This window comes from Rhinoderma darwinii, chromosome 1, assembly GCF_050947455.1.
Source record: "Rhinoderma darwinii isolate aRhiDar2 chromosome 1, aRhiDar2.hap1, whole genome shotgun sequence".
NCBI classification, from domain to species: domain Eukaryota; kingdom Metazoa; phylum Chordata; class Amphibia; order Anura; family Rhinodermatidae; genus Rhinoderma; species Rhinoderma darwinii.
In genome coordinates, this window is record NC_134687.1 from 625,509,513 (window position 1) to 625,531,445 (window position 21,933).

The 21,933-nt window shown below is 46.7% G+C and overlaps 1 protein-coding gene across 1 annotated transcript in view; it reads right to left on the reverse strand.

Moving 5' to 3' along the window:
- Positions 1-6,303: 6,303 nt before the first annotated feature.
- Positions 6,304-21,933, reverse strand: part of C7 (complement C7) — a 70,767-nt gene continuing 55,137 nt past the window's right edge. Inside the window, exons 13-18 of the mRNA XM_075842375.1 lie at positions 19,157-19,244; positions 18,281-18,413; positions 17,180-17,371; positions 16,485-16,581; positions 9,421-9,605; positions 6,304-6,654 (exon numbers count right to left, since the gene is read on the reverse strand). Of these exons, the coding sequence (XP_075698490.1) occupies positions 6,482-6,654; positions 9,421-9,605; positions 16,485-16,581; positions 17,180-17,371; positions 18,281-18,413; positions 19,157-19,244 (868 nt within the window). The 3' untranslated portion in view covers positions 6,304-6,481. The remainder of the gene's footprint in view (positions 6,655-9,420; positions 9,606-16,484; positions 16,582-17,179; positions 17,372-18,280; positions 18,414-19,156; positions 19,245-21,933) is intronic.

Here is a 21,933-nt window from a genome sequence, read left to right on the forward strand (position 1 = left end):
GCATTACCGGGTATTGGTCTCGTCACCCCGGCGGGTCCAGATCAAGTTGTAAGCCCCATGCAGGTCTAGTTTAGAGAAAATCTTGGCTCCTCATATGCGGTCAAATAGTTTGGAAAAGACAAACCTAGGCGATGCAGCGCTGAAGAAAAAACTCTCTTCAACAGATATTTGTTCTTGACTGTGATTTGATTGAGGCCCCGGTAGTCGATGCAAGGTCAAAGAGATCCGTCTTTCTTCTTGACAAAGAAGAACCCGGCCCCGGCCTGGGAGGAGGATTTTTGTATAAAACCCCTCTCCAGATTCTCCTTGATATAGGCTAACATAGACTGAGTCTCTGGCAAGGAGAGAGGGTATACACGTCCACGAGGAGGGGACGCATTAGGAACCAGTTCAATAGGGCAGTCATAAGCCCGGTGTGGGGGCAGCGTCTCAGCCTCCTTCTTGCTGAAGACATCTGCAAACTGAGAGTAATGAGGAGGTAATCCTGCCAATGACTGAGGCAGAGGAGGCTGGGCCGGATGGATCTGCAACAGACAGCGATTGAGACACTTGAAGCCCCATTGGAGAACCTCTCCGGAATTCCAGTCCAGGACTGGGGCATGTAGTTGAAGCCAAGGCAGGCCCAGCAGCACAGGGTTGACAGCTTTGGGCAGGACAAGAAATGAAATTAGCTCCAAATGAAGGGCTCCAACTTGGAGCTTCAGCGGTTTGGTCTCAGATACCAATGGATCGGGCAGAGGCAATCCATTCACTGAGGAAACAACCAAAGACGGCTCCAGAGGGACTGTGGGCAACTGGAGAAGATCCACTAGGTCATTTTTGATGAAATTAGCTGCGGATCCAGAGTCCAGATAGGTAGATGCCTGGTGCGTCCTTTCGCCGGACACTATAGTCACAGGGATTGATAGTTTTGAAGAGAGTTTTTTCTTCAGCGCTGCATCGCCTAGGTTTGTCTCTCCAACCAATCCTAGGCATTTGGAGTTTTTTGGCTTCTGAGGGCACAAACACACCACATAGCCTCCGAGGCCACAATACAGACAAAGTCCCGAAGTGCGTCTGCGTTGTTTCTTCTGGATGGATAATTGGAGCCGGTCCACCTGCATAGGCTCCTCTGGTGGAACAACTGGTAAGGGCAACAGGGCTTGCTGGAAAGTAGGAACCAGCCTGGGAAGTCTTCTCTGCCGACGAACCTCTTGGGATCGCTGTCGGATCCTCAAGTCAATCCGGGTGGTGAGGATAATGAGGTCACCCAGGGTCGATGGCAGATCACGAGCGGCAAGCTCGTCTTTAATCTCGGAAGACAGTCCCTGCCAGAATGTAGCCACCAAGGCCTCGTTGTTCCAGGACAGCTCTGCCGCCAGGGTGCGAAACTGAATGGCATAGTCGCCGATGGAGGTTTCTCCCTGGCGAAGGGTCAGCAGAGTAGCAGCAGCAGATTAGACTCGCCCAGGTTCCTCAAATACAGAGTGCAAAGTCCGTAGGAAACACTGGAAGTCACGGGTCTCTGGTCCCTGACGTTCCCAGATAGGATTCGCGCATGCTAGGGCCTTGCCAGTAAGGAGCAAGATGATGAAAGTGATCCTTGCGCCATCAGACGGAAATACTTTGGCATGGGCTGAAGTGGATCTGGCACTGGTTCAAAAAACCTCTGCAGGTACTCGCGTTTCTGTTGAAGCTAGAAGGTAGTGGCAGCGAGAATCGGCAGTCGGTACTGGTACTGCCAGGAGGTGTAATAGGAGGATCAGCCAGAGGAACAGGAACAGGTGCCTTGATGGCTGCAGCTTGCGCATCCAGTTGCTGTGTAATGGAGTTCACTGCTAGGAGAAGTTGGTCTTGTCTTGACCGAAGGTCTCGCAGGTCTGCCTCCAGTTCTTGTGACGTCGTCACGGTCTTGGGTTGACCAGCGGGGTCCATGGCCTGAGCGTACTGTCACGATCTGTGGGTATGTGGACCCACTGGGCCGTACCGCCGTATTGGGATAAGAGCTGGACAACACAGTACCAAGTCAATTTATAAATAGTCCAAGCACAAGGGAACCTGTAGTGGTTCATACAGTAGCAACGACTAGGCACAGATAGGACCTTGACAGCAGATACCAGACGTGGTATAACACAGCAGGCAGAACCGGTGGCACAACACGACTCCAACAGGTTTAAGGCACAGGAACAAATAGCACGGGATACAGGGCACAGGTAGCAGGGTACGGGAACAGCGGGAACAGGATAACACTAAGGGACCATTTGCAAGACTAACATAGGCAAAGACAACAACGCCCTGGCAATGAGCAAAGGATAGGGCCCATCTTATAGTTCAGGGTGATCATGGGCTAATTAATGATAATTCCCATGTGCGCACGTTGGCCCTTTAAGGCCGGGCACGAGCGTGCGCACGCCCCCCTACAGGACACAGCGGACCGGAGCGGAAGTGAACGCCGGCCTCTCCTGGGGAGGAGATGCGGGCCAGCGCTCACAGATCCATGGCTGCGGCCGTCGGGGGGTCAGTAAACACGACGGTCCGCGGCCCTAGACGCTACAGTATTAATTTATCTTCACCAATATGTTTTTGTGACGTCATAAAAGATTTGAGGCTCAACTTCATTTAAACCAAAACTACGACTTTTCATCTGAGCACAGAAATGTTCACTGACTGATTAAATGGTATAAGTTCCCATGGTGCTGTTAGTTCTAGTCATTGAACCCAAACTTGAGCTTTGTATTTGTGACCATAATACGGGCGCAGAAATGCATCCATATTATGGTCATGTAAAGCTGGCCTAAGGCTTGTTGGGTGCGGGAGGTGGTAATGAGAGTAAGGAAGTGTCCAACGGAATCCAAAAATTAGGGAGACAAGTTTTTGTTTATATTTATCTGATTGGCTGGATGAAAGTAGCACATTGCTGTCATACTTCATACTAAGACTTCCTGCTGTGCTAGAGGCAGAGAGAGACACTTCATTAACGGTTTGTTAACAGAGCTGATCACATGGCTTTAGAGACCTCACACTCTGAAATACTGGTAAGTCTGCAGGTAGATCTTATATAAATCAAATTTATTGTATTTTAGTTGGAATTGTTATGTAAAAAGGACATAAACACAACAATTACATCAAAATATTTCTTCCTCGGCTGTCAACATCTCATTGTAATCATCAGACCAGGTAGTTAAAGTAGAAGAGGTGTTCATATCTTATTATGTTATTACCCAACCACATTCAATAGAGATAACATCTAATAGCAAAGTTGACCAGTATATAAGGCCCCATGCACACGACCGTAAAAAATCTCCGGAATTGCGCACCGCAATACGGACCGTATTTACGGACACGACCGGTTCTATTGTCCGCGGACACCTTTCCATATCGTTACGGAAGGGTGTCCGTGCCGTAGAACCGTGCCGTGAATTATGGAGCATGTCCTACTTTTCTAAATTTAAGGGCTGTGCTCCCATACTTTGTATGGGAGCACGGCCCGAAAATGTGGCCCGTGGCAGTCAGCGGCTGGCCGTGCTTGCCATCGCAGGACCACACAGGAGAGCTGACAGATCCTCTATACTACACCACACAGTAGAGATGACAGATCCTCTGTACTACACCACACAGGAGAGATGACAGATCCTCTATACTACACCACACAGGAGAGATGATATATCCTCTTTACTACACCACACAGGAGAGATGACAGATCCTCTATACTACACCACACAGGAGAGATGATATATCCTCTTTACTACACCATACAGGAGAGCTGACAGCTCCTCTATACTACACAACACAGGAGAACTGACAGATCCACTATACTACACAGGAGAGCTGAAATCTCCTCTATACTATACCTTACAGGAGAGCTGACAGATCCTCTATACTACACCACACAGAAGAGCTGACAGATCCTCTATACTACACCACACAGGAGAGCTGACAGATCCTTTATAATACACCACACAGGAGAACTGACAGATCCTCTATACTACACCACACAGAAGAGTTGGCAGATCCTCTATACTACACCACAAAGGAGTACTGACAGCTCCTCTATACTACACCACAAAGGAGAGCTGACAGCTCCTCTATGCTACACCACACAGGAGAGCTGACAGATCCTCTATACTACACCACACAGGAGAGCTGACAGCTCCTCTATACTGCACAGGAGAGCTGACAGATCCAGTATACTACACCACACAGGAGAGCTGTCAGATCCTCTATACTACACCACACAGGAGAACTGACAGATCCTCTACTACACCACACAAGAAAGCTGACAGATCATCTATACTACACCACACAGGAGAGCTGACAGCTCCTCTATACTACACCACACAGGAGTACTGACAGCTCCTCTATACTACACCACACAGGAGAGCTGACAGATCCTCTATACTACACCACACAATACAGCTGACAGCTCCTCTATACTACACCACACAGGAGAGCTGACAGCTCCTCTATACTACACAGCACAGGAGAGCTGACAGATCCCGTATACTACACCACACAGGAGAGCTGTCAGATCCTCTATACTACACCACACAGGAGAACTGACAGATCCTCTATACTACACCACACAGGAAAGCTGACAGATCATCTATACTACACCACAAAGGAAAGCTGACAGCTGCTCTATACTACACCACACAGGAGAGCTGACAGCTCCTTTATACTACACTACACAGGAGTACTGACAGCTCCTCTATACTACACCACACAGGAGAGCTGAGAGATCCTCTATACTACACCACACAGGAGAGTTGACAGATCCTCTATACTACACCACAGAGGAGAGCTGACAGCTCCTCTATACTACACCACACAGGAGAGCTGAGAGATCCTCTATACTACACCACACCGGAGAGTTGACAGGTCCTCTATACTACACCACACAGGAGAGCTGACAGCTCCTCTATACTACACCACACAATTCAGCTGACAGGTCCTCTATACTACACCTTACAGGAGAGCTGATAGATCCTCTATACTACACCCCACAGGAGAGCTGATAGATCCTTTATACTACACCACACAAGAGAGCTGATAGATCCTTTATACTACACCACACAGGAGAGCTGATAGATTTTCTATACTACACCACACAGGAGAGCTGACATATCCTCTATACTACACCACACAGTAAAGCTGACATCTCCTCTATACTACACCACACAGGAGAGCTAACTCTATACTGATGGGACCGTCACCGATCACCAGAATGGTGGTCCCATTTTCCATGTTTCCCCCAGCAGCAAAAAGCCAGACTCTTGCCAGGAGGAGTTGAATGGAGCATACGCCAGTGGCGCTCAATTTGAAGTCTATGACCAGTCTAAATCAGTGATGAAAATGGAGTTCTGGCGATTAACAGAGGTCCCAGGAGTTGGATCCCCACCAATATACCAGTTATCACCTATCCATTCAATACTCCTTTAAGGACTGTGATCACCTTGAGTTAAAGAGGCTCTGTCACCAGATTTTGCAACCCCTATCTGCTATTGCAGAAGATCGGCGCTGCAATGTAGATTACAGTAATGTTTTTATTTTTAAAAAACGAGCATTTTTGGCCAAGTTATGACCATTTTTGTAGTTATGCAAATGAGGCTTGCAAAAGTCCAAGTGGGCGTGTTTAAAGTAAAAGTCCAACTGGGCGTGTATTATGTGCGTACATCGGGGCGTTTTTACTACTTTTACTAGCTGGGCGTTCTGACGAGAAGTATCATCCACTTCTCTTCAGAACGCCCAGCTTCTGCCAGATCACGCTGTGACGTCACTCACAGGTCCTGCATCGTGTCAGATGAGCGAGGACACATTGGCACCAGAGGCTACAGTTGATTCTGCAGCAGCATCAGCGTTTGCAGGTAAGTAGCTACATCGACTTACCTGCTAACGCTGATGCTGCTGCAGAATCAACTGAAGCCTCTGGTGCCGATGTGTCCTCGCTCGTCTGACACGATGCAGGACCTGTGAGTGACGTCACAGCGTGATCTGGCAGAAGCTGGGCGTTCTGAAGAGAAGTGGATGATACTTCTCGTCAGAACGCCCAGCTAGTAAAAGTAGTAAAAACGCCCCGATGTACGCACATAATACACGCCCAGTTGTACTTTTACTTTTCAACACGCCCAGTTGTACTTTTGCAAGCCTCATTTGCATAACTACAAAAATGGTCATAACTTGGCCAAAAATGCTCGTTTTTTAAAAATAAAAACGTTACTCTTATCTATATTGCAGCGCCGATCTGCTGCAATAGCATATAGGGGTTGCAAAATCTGGTGACAGAGCCTCTTTAAGGAAGAGGTTATTATATTAAGAGATCATAAAAACATGTACAAACCCAGTTTTATTTTTAGCTGGTATAAAACATGAAGAGAGCGGGTACAGACATCTTTCCTCTATACACAATGATAATTCCCTGACAATTTTCAGCATGGAGTAGCTGAGCTGGGCTGACATGTTAGTTGACTAGACAAGAGTTAACTAGAGAAAGACTCTAATTCCTCTAGACATCACAGGGACTTGTGCTGACAACCGCCACCTCCTCCCCTTGGCATTTGAGGATTCCAGTGTCACATTCACTCAGGGTTTGCTTCTTGCCGTTCACTAAGACACAAATGGTGATGCCGTCAAATTCACAAGTCTGGGCTTCTCTGCAGACACATGTGCTTGTTGTATCTAGACAAAGAGAGAGAAGGAGGGCGACAATTACAGCTGACAACTGGGGTACACGGGGTAATGTTCAGATCAGGGAATATGGAGTGATCGTTAGAAGACAATGACATATTAGTAACGACTAAACAACTCTTCATGCACCAAAAACAATTTATAAAACGCGAAGAATAAACTGCACAAAACATTAACACTTAGACAACAGAAAAGGACACCCGAAGACTGGGCAACAACAAGAAAGTACAATTTCTAATAATAAGAATTATTTTAAAAAAAAAACTGTATTAACCCTCGCAGGACTAAGCCGTCATTGGGCTTTAGGATCACACAGAATTTTGAACTAATAACTTTGTTATTTTTGCATCAACATTAACGTTAGCGTTATTTTTGGGTACGTATATGTTACCATTTAATTTTTCATGAGTAGAATTTTGGAGGACATCATTTCCTCTTGTTTTTCTTTTTTTCTCTTTGTGGATTTATAATAAGTATATACATTTATAGATAGATTCATAGCAACATGTCAGAAGTTTTGATCGATGGGGGTCTGAGCACTGAGACCCCCACCGATCGCTAAAACAAAGCAGCAGAAGCGCTCGGGTGAGCACTCAGATACTTAGTTTCTGATTGTTTTTTCACAGAAAGCCGAGCAATTAGTGTACGGGGTCATAGACTTTCTCTGTTTTTTGAAAGTTTAGTTAACCTTTAAAGTCAGTATTAGTATTAGTCCAAAGTCCTTGGTTTATTTTTGTACAGGTTACTATTACCACCTATTCACATGCTGTGGTTGAGTCACGATTTTTGCTGTGGTTTTGTGAAAACTGCTAGTCAACCACAACGTGGAGGGAAAACCATAATAGTTGTGCTTAAAATGATACTCAGAGACCACAGTTGTAGATAAGGAGCCACTCTTACATAGCATCTTTCTGTTCTGGCTCATGGAATTGAGTTCTGATCTCCAGAATCGGGTCCCTGGTCTCCTGTAACCACACATCCATGGCAAGGAGGAGTTTGAATGTAGCGGCGGTCGAGCATGTGTGCTACCATCTATTGTGATTGCCATGCGTTGCATAGGAAATAGTCAAGTGGTCATAGTCTAGCAAATGGTAGGGAGCCCACCAATCTAACACTTGTTACCTATTAAGTGGATAGTTGATAAATGTGTGTGGTTGGAATACTACTTTAACTCCTTGCCACCACAGCCATTTTTAGATTTTTGTTTTTACCTCCACGCCTTTGAAAAGTCATAGCTTTTTTTTTTTCCTTCAACATAACCGTAAGGCCTCATGCACACGAACTTATTTATTTCCTCCCGTAAATACTGGGGTAAATACAGTTCCCTTGTCACACGTATTCGACCCGTATTCCACCAGTATTTATGGCCCCGTGCCCGTAAATACGGGTCCGGTGTCACCAGTATTCCACCCGTATTTACGGACCCGTTTTCTCTGCACAAATCGGCAGCCCCTTCTCTCTATCAGTGCTGGAAAGAGAGAAGGGGCAGCCCTTTCGGGCAGAGTTTCCGCAGTGATTGAAAGTAAAAGAAGTTCATACGTACCATTGTCTTGGTGACCCGTCCCTCTTTTGACATCCAGTCCGACCTCCCTGGTTGACTCGGCAGTCCATGTGACCGCTGCAGCATGTGATTTGCCTGTGATTGGCTGCAGCAGTCACATGGGATGAAACGTCATCCCGGGAGGCCGGACTGGAGGAAGCAGGTAAGTTAACTTTTAGGACTATTAACCCTAGCGGTAATCACTGTCCCAGGTGCTGAAAGAGTTACTGCCGATCAGTTAACTCTTTCAGCACCCTGGACAGTGACTATTCCCTGATGTCGCCTAGCAACGCTCCCGTAATTACGGGTGCACACACGGCTCGTAATTATGGGCGTTTTTACGTTTGTGTGCATGAGGCCTAAAGAGAGCTTTTTTTTCCTTTGAGTCCTTTTATTAAGTTCTGTTTCTGGCAGGACTTAATAGGAGGACCAAGATGGCAGACCTGGGGGCCTTCGGCACAACTGGATGACAGAGGGGACCCCCCTCGGTCTGGCTTAGATGCCGCGGTCTATATTGACATCGGCATCTAAGCCGTTAAATGGCTCGGATCAGAGTTATTTCCAACTGTTAGTGCAACGTGTCAGCTGTAACTTATAAGTGACAAACGTGGTATATGGAGCAGGGTCAGCCTGTGGGCCTGCTCAATACTCTCCACCTCCCAACTATGACGTACATTTACGTGAAAAGTCGGTGGGGTTAATGTGAAGAGGCAGATGGACATGTCAGCAGATAATATTTCTGAAGGAGCACATCATGGCTGGAAATCTCCGGCACATGGCTAGTTGTCAAACATTGGCCCACATTTAATATTCTGTTTACATCTGACTTTGGCAAAAATTACAGAAATTGACATTGCACCAAAATGTGCCACATTTGTCTTACTCCCGAAAAGTGGGCGTGGTCAAGCTGTAAATTTACTAATAGCCCCATTTATCAAAGGCAAAAGATTAAAAAAAGGCACAAATTAGTGGCGCAAATGTCCGGATGATCATAGCAGGCGAAAAAAATCCAGCTAAAGGGACAATTCCAAATGCACCCGATTTATTAAAGGATGCACGGTTTTTAATAAATTGAGAGCAAAATCTCGTCAAATACCCTCTCTAATTTTATTGGCGCAAAAAACACCATAATTAATAAATGTGGGTCAGTGCATTGGCTTTCCCAGATATGTATTCAGTCTAAACCAGTCTTCCAAAAATTACAAGAGATTCTCTACCTGAACAGTTTTCCCACAAGTGGCACGAGTCACATGGCCTTTCTGCTTTTTGGGGGAATTTGCAGTCTGCATCTTTGGTCAGGGTGTATTTCCTCCCCAGACATTGTAGGGCATGCATTTTACAGACTGTAAGCGGGACATTTTTGCTTGATCTTCCGTCAATGGCACATACATCCAAGGAAGAGCTGAAAAGACAATGAAGTACATATTATTATTATCCAACCAAGAACTAAAATGTGAGGAAAACTCAATATGCATACCTCTCAACCATCCCGTTTTCATTGGATTGTCCTGCGAAATGTACCTCGAAGGGGGGGAGCTTATGCAACTTATGCATTTATTAAGTAATTACTGCCCATTCCCTGGGAGGGTTTGTATGTGTTCCTGGATGGGGCTGGGCTTAATATTCAAAAGTTGGGAGGTATGAATATATTATAAGATAAATGACCATAATGTGCTCTCAATAACTCTCCCACCCTTTAATTATAATGAGATGACTCTGATCATGCTATCCCAGTCTATACAGCAAAGCTGACAAGTGAGGTGCAGGAAACAGGAAGTGCCAGCCTATTGTGACTGCTCTAATGGCCAGTGTGAGAACTGCAACAATTCAAGATTTTTTTCTATGGCTAGTCGTATTAAAAAAATATATATATTTAAATATGTTTATAATAAAAATCTGATTTAAATAAATAATCTGTCACTTTCTGGTGACACATTCTTTTACATATATCTATCATAAACAACATATATGTTCAGACAGGAGTGAAGGAAGGAACAATAACCCTGATTGGATAAAAGCCAGTGACATCACTCGTGCATGCGCAGTGGAGTGGAAAATGCCAGTGGAGGATGCACTGACAACTTTTCTCCTACTCATGCCTGGATTCAGTATCTTTTAGGCCTCATTTACACGAGCGTAATATACGCGCGTGCGACGCGCGGGCTTTTCACGCGTGTCGTACGCACCTATATTACTCAATGGGGCAGTTTAGACGATGCGTGAATTTTGCGCAGCGTGAGTGCGTTGCGTAAAACTCACGACATGTTCTATAATCGTGCGTTTTTCGCGCATCCACACACCCATTGAAGTCAATGGGTGCGTGAAAACCACGCATGCCGCACGGAAGCACTTCCATGCGAACTGCGTGATTCGCGCAAGAGCTGTCAAAAGGATGAATGTAAACAGAAAAGCACCACGTGCTTTTCTGTTTACAAACATCCAAACGGAGTGTCAAATTAGAGATGAGCGCACCGAACTTCACCGGGTTCGGCCGAACTCGTTTTGACCGAACCCGGCAAAAAATGTTCGGGTACGCGACGTCAGGAGACAGTCACTGCCCACGGTGCTGAAAGACTTAAACTGTTTCAGCACCATGGACAGTGACTTTCGATCACAATATACATATACGTGTAAAAAAAACCAGAAGTTCGGACTTACCGATAAGTCCCGGCTCCTTCCTCCAGTCCGACCTCCCGGGATGACAATTAAGTCCAAGTGACAGCTGCAGACAATCACAGGCCAAGCACAGGCTGCAGCGGTCTCATGGACTGCCGCGTCATCCTGGGAGGTGGGGCCGGATGACAAGAGAGGGACGCGTCACCAAGGCAACGGCCGGGAGACCGGACTGGAGGAAGCAGGCAGTTCATGGTAAGTTTGAACGTCTTTTTTTATTCACAGGTTGGTGTATATTGTGATCGCCATTCACTGTCGAGGGTGCTGAAAGAGTTACTGCCGATCAGTTAGCTCTTTCAGCACCTTGGACAGTGACGGGCGTCGACTAGCCTCATCTCTATGATGGCGGCTGCGCGAAAATCACGCAGCCGCGCATCATACACGGATGACACACGGAGCTGTCAAGTGCCTTTTGCCCACTGAGGTCCCGTTCGGGCAGAAATCCTCAGCCGCGACGGGGCTCGGCAGTCCACAGGGGTCCACAGGGGGTCACCTTCCAGATTCCCGGTGACTCCCCCTCCTTCCGGTTCCAGACCTGGGGGAACGTTGTCGGCAGCCCCGAATGGTGATGTCCTGGCCAAGGGGTTGGCTGCATCCGCTGGATGTGCAGCACATGGCACAACAGCGGTGGGCCGCGGCTTGTGGTCTGATGTTTGGATCCCTCCAGGCGGGCAGCAGGTAGCTGGCCCTTCTGACTACACCATTCCGGCCTCCAACATACCCCATACCAGGAGGGGCCTATCGCCATCTGGTGAGATGGGCAGCGCTTCTGGATCTCATCGCCGTCGATGCCAGTGTACTCACCAGCAACTGGCTGAGCCCGAGTTGGAGGATGGCGAATTTGATGAGCCCCTACGTAGTCAATCTGTAACGGCTGGTGGGATCACAGCTTCTGAGCAGCCCGCTGGGTGTATTTCTCCTTCTTTGCCATATCCTGCAATTTTTATGTCGGGGGGGGTGGTTTAGCTGGCAAGGCTTCATCAGGTTTTGCTAACGATGCTCCCTCGAGGGCGGGCACGGAAGGCCATGGGTTAGCGGATTTGGTGGGTTGCTTGCGCAACTTGGTCGGGCGATTAAGCGGAGCTCCTGCTTCTGTCGTTCTGGTTATGTCACCGGTGGTAGTATGGGAAGGTAAGCGCACGGTAGTGGGTGGTACACAGGTTCCCTCCCATTCCGTTGAACGTGGCGAAGTTTACGTGTGTTTTTAGGGCCCTCTGGGGGCCCACCTGAAGCAGGACGTCCGCGAGCGGATTTGGAAAGATGAATATGTGGACATTTTTTCTCTCTTGCCGCTTGCAAATTTGACTTGGACAAAAGCAAGCTGGACGAGAGTAAAAAGGAGGAAGAGGAGCGTCGGCGGTATAGGTTAATTCCGCAGACTTTCGTCAATTGGCTCCAGGCCTTTGCTATTTTGGCCAGTGTGATCGGCGAGAAGGTGCCGGAGAATTGATCCACGCTTTTCTGTTACTTAGATGCGATCGGCGAGTCTCACCAGGAGTTTGGCAGCCAGACGTGGTTACATTACGACGAGCAGTTTGGTCAGCGCAAAGCGGATTGGCCATCCATAAGATGGCACCAAAAAGATATAGTCTTGTGGTTACGGGTGACCGCTCCGGTTAAGCAGAGTCATGTCCTTTCTCGGTGGCGGCGGTTCATCCGGTCAGTCCAGTTAGTCTGGTCAGGGTGCAGGTTCAAACTTGGGTTTTGCTGGCAATTTAATGACGGCCAGTGCAAGTTCGGATCAACTTGCAAATTTAAGCACATGTGTTCACACTGCAAAGGACCCCCTCTTGGCGCTGCAAAGTGTTTGCATAAAGGAAAATGATCGGGAGCCCAGCCCCATTCTACTAGTCAAGGGGGTGACGCCAGTGAGGTTGGGAAGGATGGACCTTTATCGAAATGATTATCCTGATACGGCCGCGGTTAAGTTAATTTAGGAAGGGTTTAGTTTCAGTTTTGTTATTCCCGCTCCTCCGTAAGTAGTCCCAGTTACACGGCGGAATCTTCGGTCCGCTTACCAGCATTCCAAAGTCCTTTCATCTAAACTCCATAAAGAGGTAGTGTTGGGTCGTATGGTGGGCCCCTTCATTGCTCCCCCAATGGGGATCTGGTAGTTTCCCCCTTGGGCGTCGTGCCGGAGAGGGAGCCCAAGAAATTTAGCTTGATCCAACATTTATCTTTCCCAAAAGGGTCGTCGGTAAACGATGGCAGCGATGCGGAGCTGTGCTTCGTAGTTTATACGTCATTTGATAAAGCGGTTGGTTTAGTTAGGTGGGCTGGTTGCGGGGCTCTTCTGGCAAAAACTGATATCAAGGTGGAGTTTTGGATTTTGCCAGTGCACCCTGACAGCCAACGGCTGTTAGGATGTTTTTGGGATGGGGGTTTTATGTTGATCGGTGCCTTCCCATGGGTTGCTCCCTGTCGTGCACGTATTTTGAGGCGTTTAGTTCCTTCATCGACCTGGTCACTAGGGCGGTAGCTGGGGTTGACTCATTGATTCACTACCTTGATGATTTTTTGTGTGTCGGCCCCAAAGTATCCCCTCTGTGCGGTAATCTGTTGTATGCTTTACAAAAGATCACAAGGGACTTCGTGTCCCCTCGGCTATGAGGTTCGGCGGGCATGTCATTTACGAAAAATTACATTGCATAGTCTACAGTCACTGTTGGGGAAGCTAAATTTTGCCTGTCGGATCATGCCGATGGGAAGGGTGTTTTGCCGGCAGTTGGCGGCCGCTAGTACAGGTGTGTGGGAACCGTATCATTTTGTGCGATTAGGCAGCGAACATCGTGGCCATTTGCGGGTGTGGAATAATTTTCTCGGGAAATATAATGGCCGGTCCCTGTGGATGTCGCGGGTGCTCGATATGTATGATTTAGACCTCTTCACGGATGCGGCGGAGGCAGGGAGGTTTGGTGCTTACTGTAGGGGTCAATGGTGCGTTGAGCTGGGTGGCTTGCGGTCTTACAAAGAATCTGGCCCTGCTCGAGTTGTTCCCCATTATTGCCGCAATTATTTAGTGGGATAGGCTCAGGGACAAGAAGGTTCGCTTTCACTGCGACAATCTCGGGGTAGTATTGGCGATCAATAACATTACTGCGTCCTCTCCACCTGTTGTGCAATTGATTAGGCATTTAGTAATGGTTAATTTGTCTTGCGTGGGTGGTGGCAGCTCATGTGCCGGGTGTGGAAAATTGTATTGCTGATGCTCTCTCTTGCTCACAGTGGGACCATTTTCGACAGCTGGCACCGTGTGCGGAACCAATCGGCATGGTCTGCCCGGATCATCTTTGAGAGCTGGTTTCCATTCAGCAGGCAGGTTAATTGAGAAGTCTTTGGTGGGGTCAACATGGGTCGCTTATTCTGCCAGTTGGTGTCGATGGGAGGATTGGGTAAGATGCTTGGGCGATGTTAATACGGATCACGACAGGTTGGTATCTCTTTTGTATTGGTTGGGGATGCTTATGAGGCAGGCTATTCTGTGGTAAAAGTTAATAGTTTTGTCTCTGCGTTAGCTTTTGGGTTTAAGTAGCGGGGTTTAACAGATGTGACAAAAGATTTCCTGGTGAGGCAAGCTTTAAAGGGTTTACATCGGGGCAGGGCAGAGTTAGATCGCAGGTGGCCCATTTCGTTTTCCCTCCTTTGCTCGCTCGGGTTGGTGGTAGATGCGGTGTACGGTTTGGGTTTTGAGATAAAGTTGTTCCGACTTGCTTTTCCTCTGGCGTTTTTCGGAGATCTCAGGTTGGGCGAGCTGGTCTTTCCTAGCACATCTCACACGGGCGTCTTAGACGGGATGATGTTGAGCTATATGATGATAGACTGGAATTCGTATTGTGACGGTCAAAAACTGATCAGCTAGGTCGGGCAAAGCGGATAGTTTTGTTCTCTCTCCCGGGGATGGCAGTTTGCCCGGTGCGATACATGCGCGACTTCAGCCCTCCGGATAGCTTGCTGGATGCTCCATTGCTGCGCCATGTGGACGGTACTTTTCTTTCTAGATTCCAGTTTTGGGCAGTGTTCAGGAAGTGTTTGTCGGAAGCGGGGGTTAGCTCGGAGGGTTATCATTCACATTCCTTACACATCAGCGCGGCGACCGAGGCGGAGCGCTGGGGGTTGGATGAGCTGGGCGTTCGGCGTTTTGGGAGGTAGGAACCCAACAGGTTTAGGTCATATGTTCGCCCCCATTTGTTGTAAGTGATGCTTTGGCGATTATACTTTCTATGTTGTATGGCGGTGGGTTATGTAGTTGTGACCACGGTGTGTTTGCTTATGGATGTGCGTGTATGTTTTTCTTTCATTTCTGGTGCCCGCCCATGTCTGGTGTGGATATTGGGGCATTCTTTCGTTCACTGGTGAGCCCTAAGGGCGGATGTCCGCCCGGACGGCAGCTAACTGAGGATCCCGCGGGTCGACGCAGTCTTGCATTGGCTGGGATTCCAAAGTTTGATGTGGAGCCGGGTCTTGCCCGAGTTCCACATTTATCCACAATTAGATAGGGTTCCTGAGATCCTGGTCTTGCATGTTGGCGGGAACAACTTGGGTGTTCGCCCATTTCGCGAGCTCATCCGGGACATTCGGCATGACTTACTCTGTTTGTGGGCTTCACAAATGAGTTTGGTCGTGGAGTGGTCCGACATTCCTAGGAAGCAATGGCGCTTTGACCGATCCGTTGAACGGATTAACAAGGCCCAGATAAAGGTGAACCGGGCAGTTTCTGTTTTTGTGGCCAGGAATAGAGGTATTTGTGTCCGCCATAGAGACTTAGAATCTTGTGACGGCAATTTCTGGAGGGGTGACGGGTACATCTTAACGAGGTTGGTACGGATTTGTGGAGTTTAGCCTTGGCAGAGTGGATTGAAAGAGCAGTTTCGGTGTGGAGGGACTCACAGGCTTGAGGTAGTCAAGGGCCTGTTTCGCTGTGGCGGGGGGAGTCCTTGCGGTTGGTCAGTACAAACTGGTGGGGGGGTCGCATTGGGGGTATGCGTCCTCCAAAAAGGATTATTAGTTGGAAGACTTCTTCTGGTGTTATCCCTTTGAATGGGTTTCTGGTCAGAGCCATCTGCAGAGGTGATCGGTGCTTCCGAGCCAGGTTACGGCTGGAGGTAAAAAGATGGTGGTTGCAGATGGCTATCTAAATTAAGCAAAGTAATAACTTCAAGGACTTCCTCTGTCGTATTATATGTTAACATGTTATTTACGTATGTTATTTTGGGAGGAATTCTATTGTGGAGAATTCCCTATGTTTTATACAATGTTTTGGAAAATAGATACAATTTAATTTAATGTAAATAAAAAAATAAACGACTGCTGTGGCCATTAAAATCCGACCTCGTTTCCTCTGTGTTCTTTCTGGGAATTAGGTTATGGTAATGAAGTAAGTGGGTAATCACACACGACTCTACTTAACCATGCCATGGGAAAATATGCCAGAAAATGTGTGTTTCTAAGAGATTTTGTGGCCATTTTTGGGCAGGGCTTAAATTGGGCAGGGCTTAAATTGCCCCACAAATGGGAATTCAAATGTTAGGGGTATGACTTATTACTGCATTTATAGAACGTGTAGAATATAAATAGATATGTTACACTTATACGACACTCCTTGTCTTACCCGCATTCAGATGGCATTTTGCAGGTGCACTTAGAATCCTGGATTTTTTCCCATGGTTTGCATTTTGAATCATCAACTTTTGGGCTGACTGAAGGTTCTGCGATACAAGAGAAATCTTACTGTTAGAAAACCTGACATTATATTAAGGGGTCCATTCGAACTTTACTATTGGCCTCACACATTCCTGTTTGCCACTGATGGCAGGAGCACATTTAAAGACAATTTCCTCAGCAGAGGTATAAATGTTTGATCCACCACGAGCGCTCTGGTAGTCTCTTAAAAGGGCCAGTGCGCACACCACTAAAAGTTTTTCAAGCCTATCCCTGTACACCCTGGGCTTTATAGTTTGACTTACCCACTGCCCCAGTGCCTGAGCAATATTGTGTCTTCCCAGTGTTTGTCTTGCAAATGGTTCCTAGCTGTGTCCTGTATCCTGAATCCGGTATCCCGTATTCGTGCCAAGTCAAGTGTTTGTGACGACTTCACCATCTGTGTCCGATGCCCGTGCCAAGTCGAGTGTCTGAGAAGACTGCCCTACTCCTGTCTGGTGTCCTAGCCAAGTCCAGTGTCCGTGACAACTGCACTACTACTGACCGGTGGCCAAACTCTGTACTACTGCTCTCTGACTAGTGCTAGTTTTCAACCCAAGTTAAAGACAAGTCAAGTATTTCATGAGCTTTACATGATATACTTACCGTTCTTTCTACACTGAATGCTTTTTACAGTGGGATTCCAAGTTAGGCTGGAACTGCACTGAATAACAGGCGGACCATCCAAATCCATGCCGGGAGGACAATACAGTCTTAATTTGTCCCCAACGTCATAAGAATCTTTCTCTGGAGCAGCTTTAATGTTATTTGGAAGATCAGGAGCGGAACACAATATCCCTGAAAAGATATCATGTAATAAAAAGTATTATTTAAATGTGTCTGTCTGAACCTCATATATTATATTTAACATCATTAAAGAGGTTGTCCAGGATTAGAAAACATGGCTGTTTTCTTCTATAAACAGCGCCACATCTGTCTACAGGTTGTGTGTGGTAGTGCCGCTCAGCCGCATTTACTTCAATGGAACTAAGCTGCAATACCAGGCACAACCTGTGGACAGGTGCGGCACTGTTTTTAAACGAAAGCCAAATGAAGGCCACATTCAGGATTCCATACTGAAAATCTGCAACAAAGTACATAACCACATTCACATGTTGCAGATTTTTTTCAGCTGCAGATTTGAGGACATGCTGCAGATTTTCATATATGTTGCAGATCCACGCCCTCATGTTTCCACATGGCGATACTTAGGAGGAATCTGCCAATGGGTTTACATCATGTAGGACTTTCAAGGTCATTTGCTGCTTATGTCACCAGCTGCATGTTTTAGCCATTCATTGGTGGTATAGCCCCCGGAAGAAGCTACGTGCGAAACACGTGCTGGGGTTGATCCCCCCCCCCCCCCATAGTTTTGGTCTGTATGCCTCCTTAAATCATATTCTTTGCTATCTGGTTTTCATTATTATATTATTTGCTCCTTGGATGGTTTTCTATCCATATTTGACTTTATTATTATTTATGTACCAGTTCTTGTATGCACTATTTGCACTTTACTATATGAGGCTGTGGGACCCGACCTATGTGGGGATCCTTCTTTTCATGGGTATTGTTACTGCCAATGTACTTATTTTTAATTATTTTGTCTCTCAATAAATTTTGTCTATTTTTCGCTAGAAACGGTTCATGTGTGATATCTTATATAGGTGTTCATATGTGAATTGATAATCATTCGATATTTGTACTCACGTTGGCATTGCATGTCATTGACTTGCCACTGAAGGTCATCGATACATTCAGCAATGGGATCCCCCACCAGCGTATAACCGCTGTTACAAGTGTATATAATACGTTTACCAATGTGGTAGGACGCGTCGTCATACTGTGAAGGAAACAAGATGCACAGGAAGAGAAGACATTTTCACAAATTCTGCCGTTCATCATAATTCGCCTGGGAGTTTGCATACTGGACAGTGAATGAGTGCATCAGCAAAAGACGCCCCGGGTGGGTTGGAAACATGGTGCCCGGGACTCATGTTCTGAATGTGGACTATCTGGAGCAGGGATGGACATAACATACAGTATGTGCATGTGCTGAATGTGGACTATCTGGAGAAAAGAATAGACACCATATGTGTCCCCTCTGCAGCTGCACAGGGGCCCGGTAGATAAGGGGCCACGTTCACCTTAAAATCTGCTTCCTACTCTCTATAAGTTGCACTAAAGTAATGAATTTTAATGTCTTATAATTAGTGGTGGATTGTTAGGGAGACATATGAAGGTGCTGTATGCTTAGCTATTCAAGAGCATGGCACCCATATACTTGCACAGGGGTCCTCTGATGTCTGTGTCCGCCCCTAAACTTGGAAACAGACGGACTCTCAGAAATTATTGTGTTAAAGCAAGACTTAGGGGGGTGTAGATTTTCCCAAAGTTATACTTTGAGTAAATGAAAGAATAGAAAAAATGATGGCGACGTATGGGAGGTATGCACCCTCAGGCAACTTTAGTCTAAAGCCTTTTGTCATGGATTTGTAAAGACGGAGAAAACGTAAAAGGCAACACCGGAGAAAGTCCTATCCTGGTGGGAGGTAGATTCAATTTAGACAGACATGGACGTGGTACCTGGATATGTCCATTTTCCAGAGGAGGGGGGGCTGGGCAGAACTCTGTCGGTAATATCTTGATATCGAAGCAGTGAGGCTCCACAGTGCTGAAGAGAAGGGGAAACCAAGTATTATAATGATTGGAAGATATAATGTCACATCTGTTAGGGGGGATTCACACGAACGTGTATTGAGTCCGTGCGGGCCGCGTGGTTTTCACGCGCCACGCACAGACCAATACAAGTCTATGGGGCAGTACACACAGTCCGTGCTTTTTGCGCAGCGTTTGTCCGCTGCGCAAAAAGCGCGACATGCTCAATATCGCCACGTATTTCGCGCATCACGCACCCATTGAAGTCAATGGGTGCGTGAAAACCACGCAGGTCGCACGGAAGCACTTCCGTGCGAACCGACTGAAACAGCGCACCAGCTGTCAAAAGGATGAATGTAAACAGAAAAGCACCACGTGCTTTTCTGTTTCCAAACATCCAAACGGAGTGTCTTTGAGATGAGCAAACCCGGACAACCGAACCGAACTTCACCGGGTTCGGCCGAACTCGTTTTGGCCGAGCCCGGCAAAAAAAATTCCGGTACGCGACGTCAGGAGATAGTCACTGTCCAGGGTGCTGAAAGAGTTAAACTGTTTCAGCACCCTGGACAGTGACTTCCCATCCCAATATACATGAACGTGTAAAAAAAAAAGAAGTTCTGACTTACCGATAACTCCCGGCTCCTTCCTCCAGTCTGACCTCCCGGGATGACAATTCAGTCCAAGTGACAGCTCCAGCCAATCACAGGCCAAGCACAGGCTGCAGCGGTCACATGGACTGCCGCGTCATCCAGGGAGGTGGGGCACGATGTCAAGAGAGGCGCGTCACCAAGGACGCGTCACCAAGGCAACGGCCGGGAGGGAAGTTCTCGGTAAGTACGAACTTTTTCTTTTTTTTTTAAAAGGTTTCTCGATATTGTGATCGGCATTCACTGTCGAGGGTGCTGAAAGAGTTACTGCCGATCAGTTAACTCTTTCAGCACCCTGGACAGTGACTGACGTCGACTAGACTCATCTCTATGATGGCGGCTGCGCGAAAATCACGCAGCCGCGCATCATACACGGATGACACACGCAGCTGTCAAGTGTTTTTTGCGCGCGCAAAACGGCGCGTTTTTTGCGCGCGCAAAAACGCAACGTTCGTCTGAATCAGCCCTTACTATGAGATATAAATAATGTGATCCATCAGTTCTTATGTGTTCTTGGGCTCCATAGTCATTGAAATACTTTAGTTATTTTTCTTACATCACTGTAATAACTTCTTGCACCTATTTTCTTTATTCTGCATGTATTATTTCAGGTTGCCTAGCAACCACTTAACTTGTGTCTCGGTGACCACCATTTCAGTACATGTATTGAAGTGGTCATGGGAAGTTCTATCTGCTATACGTTAGACTGCCTCTTTGTGCTACACAGGCGTGGTTCAGTAAAGTAAAGGAACGGAAAAGGGCATTGTCTCCACTTCTCAGCTGAGAGCAGGACTAGGGGTGTACAGTTTTACTGCCTCTGAATGTAAACCTGTGTTCTAATTTACTGAAAGCAAGCAGAGCTCTTGAAAAATCATTCAAAGATATATAATGCTACTCGTTTTGGAATTGGATTGAATCTTTCATCTCAATAGCATATTTCTTATCCAGAGCCAATGTAAGCGAGGTTAACCTGAGAAGATGCCAGGACACAATGAGTTTAAAGAGGCTCTGTCACCACATTATAAGTGGCCTATCTTGTACATGATGTGATCGGCGCTGTAATGTACATTACAGCAGTGTTTTTTATTTAGAAAAATGATCAATTTTGACGGAGTTATGACCTATATTAGCTTTATGCTAATGAGTTTCTCAATGGACAACTGGACGTGTTTTACTATATGACCAAGTGGGCGTTGTACAGAGGAGTGTATGACGCTGACCAATCAGTGACCAATCAGCGTCATACACTTCTCTCCATTCATTTACACTGCAAATAGCGATATAGCTATATCACTATGTGCAGTCACATAAACATACTATATCGCTACTCATGTGTCATGACAATGAATATATATTACCTCCAGCCAGGACGTGACGTGTATTCATTCTCCTGACCACTTCTGTAGCTTCTCTGTGATTTACAGCACAGCACAGCGAGATGTCGCTGTGAATGACAGTTTACAGCGTAATCTTGCGAGACTACGCCTGCTGTGCTGTAAATCACAGAGACGCTACAGGAGTGGTCAGGAGAATGAATACACATCACGTCCTGGCCGGAAGTAATGTATATTCATTGTCATGATACATGAGTAGCGTTATAGTGTGTTTATGTGACTGCACATAGTGATATAGCTATATCGCTATTTGCAGTGTAAATGAATGGAGAGAAGTGTATGACGCTGATTGGTCCCTGATTGGTCAGCGTCATACACTCCTCTGTACAACGCCCACTTGGTCATATAGTAAAACACGCCCAGTTGTCCATTGAGAAACTCGTTAGCATAAAGCTAAAATAGGTCATAACTCCGTCAAAAATGATCGTTTTTCTAAATAAAAAAGACTGTTGTAATCTACATTACAGCGCCGATCACATCATGTACAATATAGCCAACTTATAATGTGGTGACAGAGCCTCGTTAAGGACCCAGGGCGATTTGTGTAAACATGTTTTATGCTTGTAAAGTCATGGTAGGTAGACAGGGGCCCACATACACCTGGAGCCGGCCCTGTTCTTATCAATCAGTAAGGACTGAACAGTTTCTTTTATTTTTGTGGACA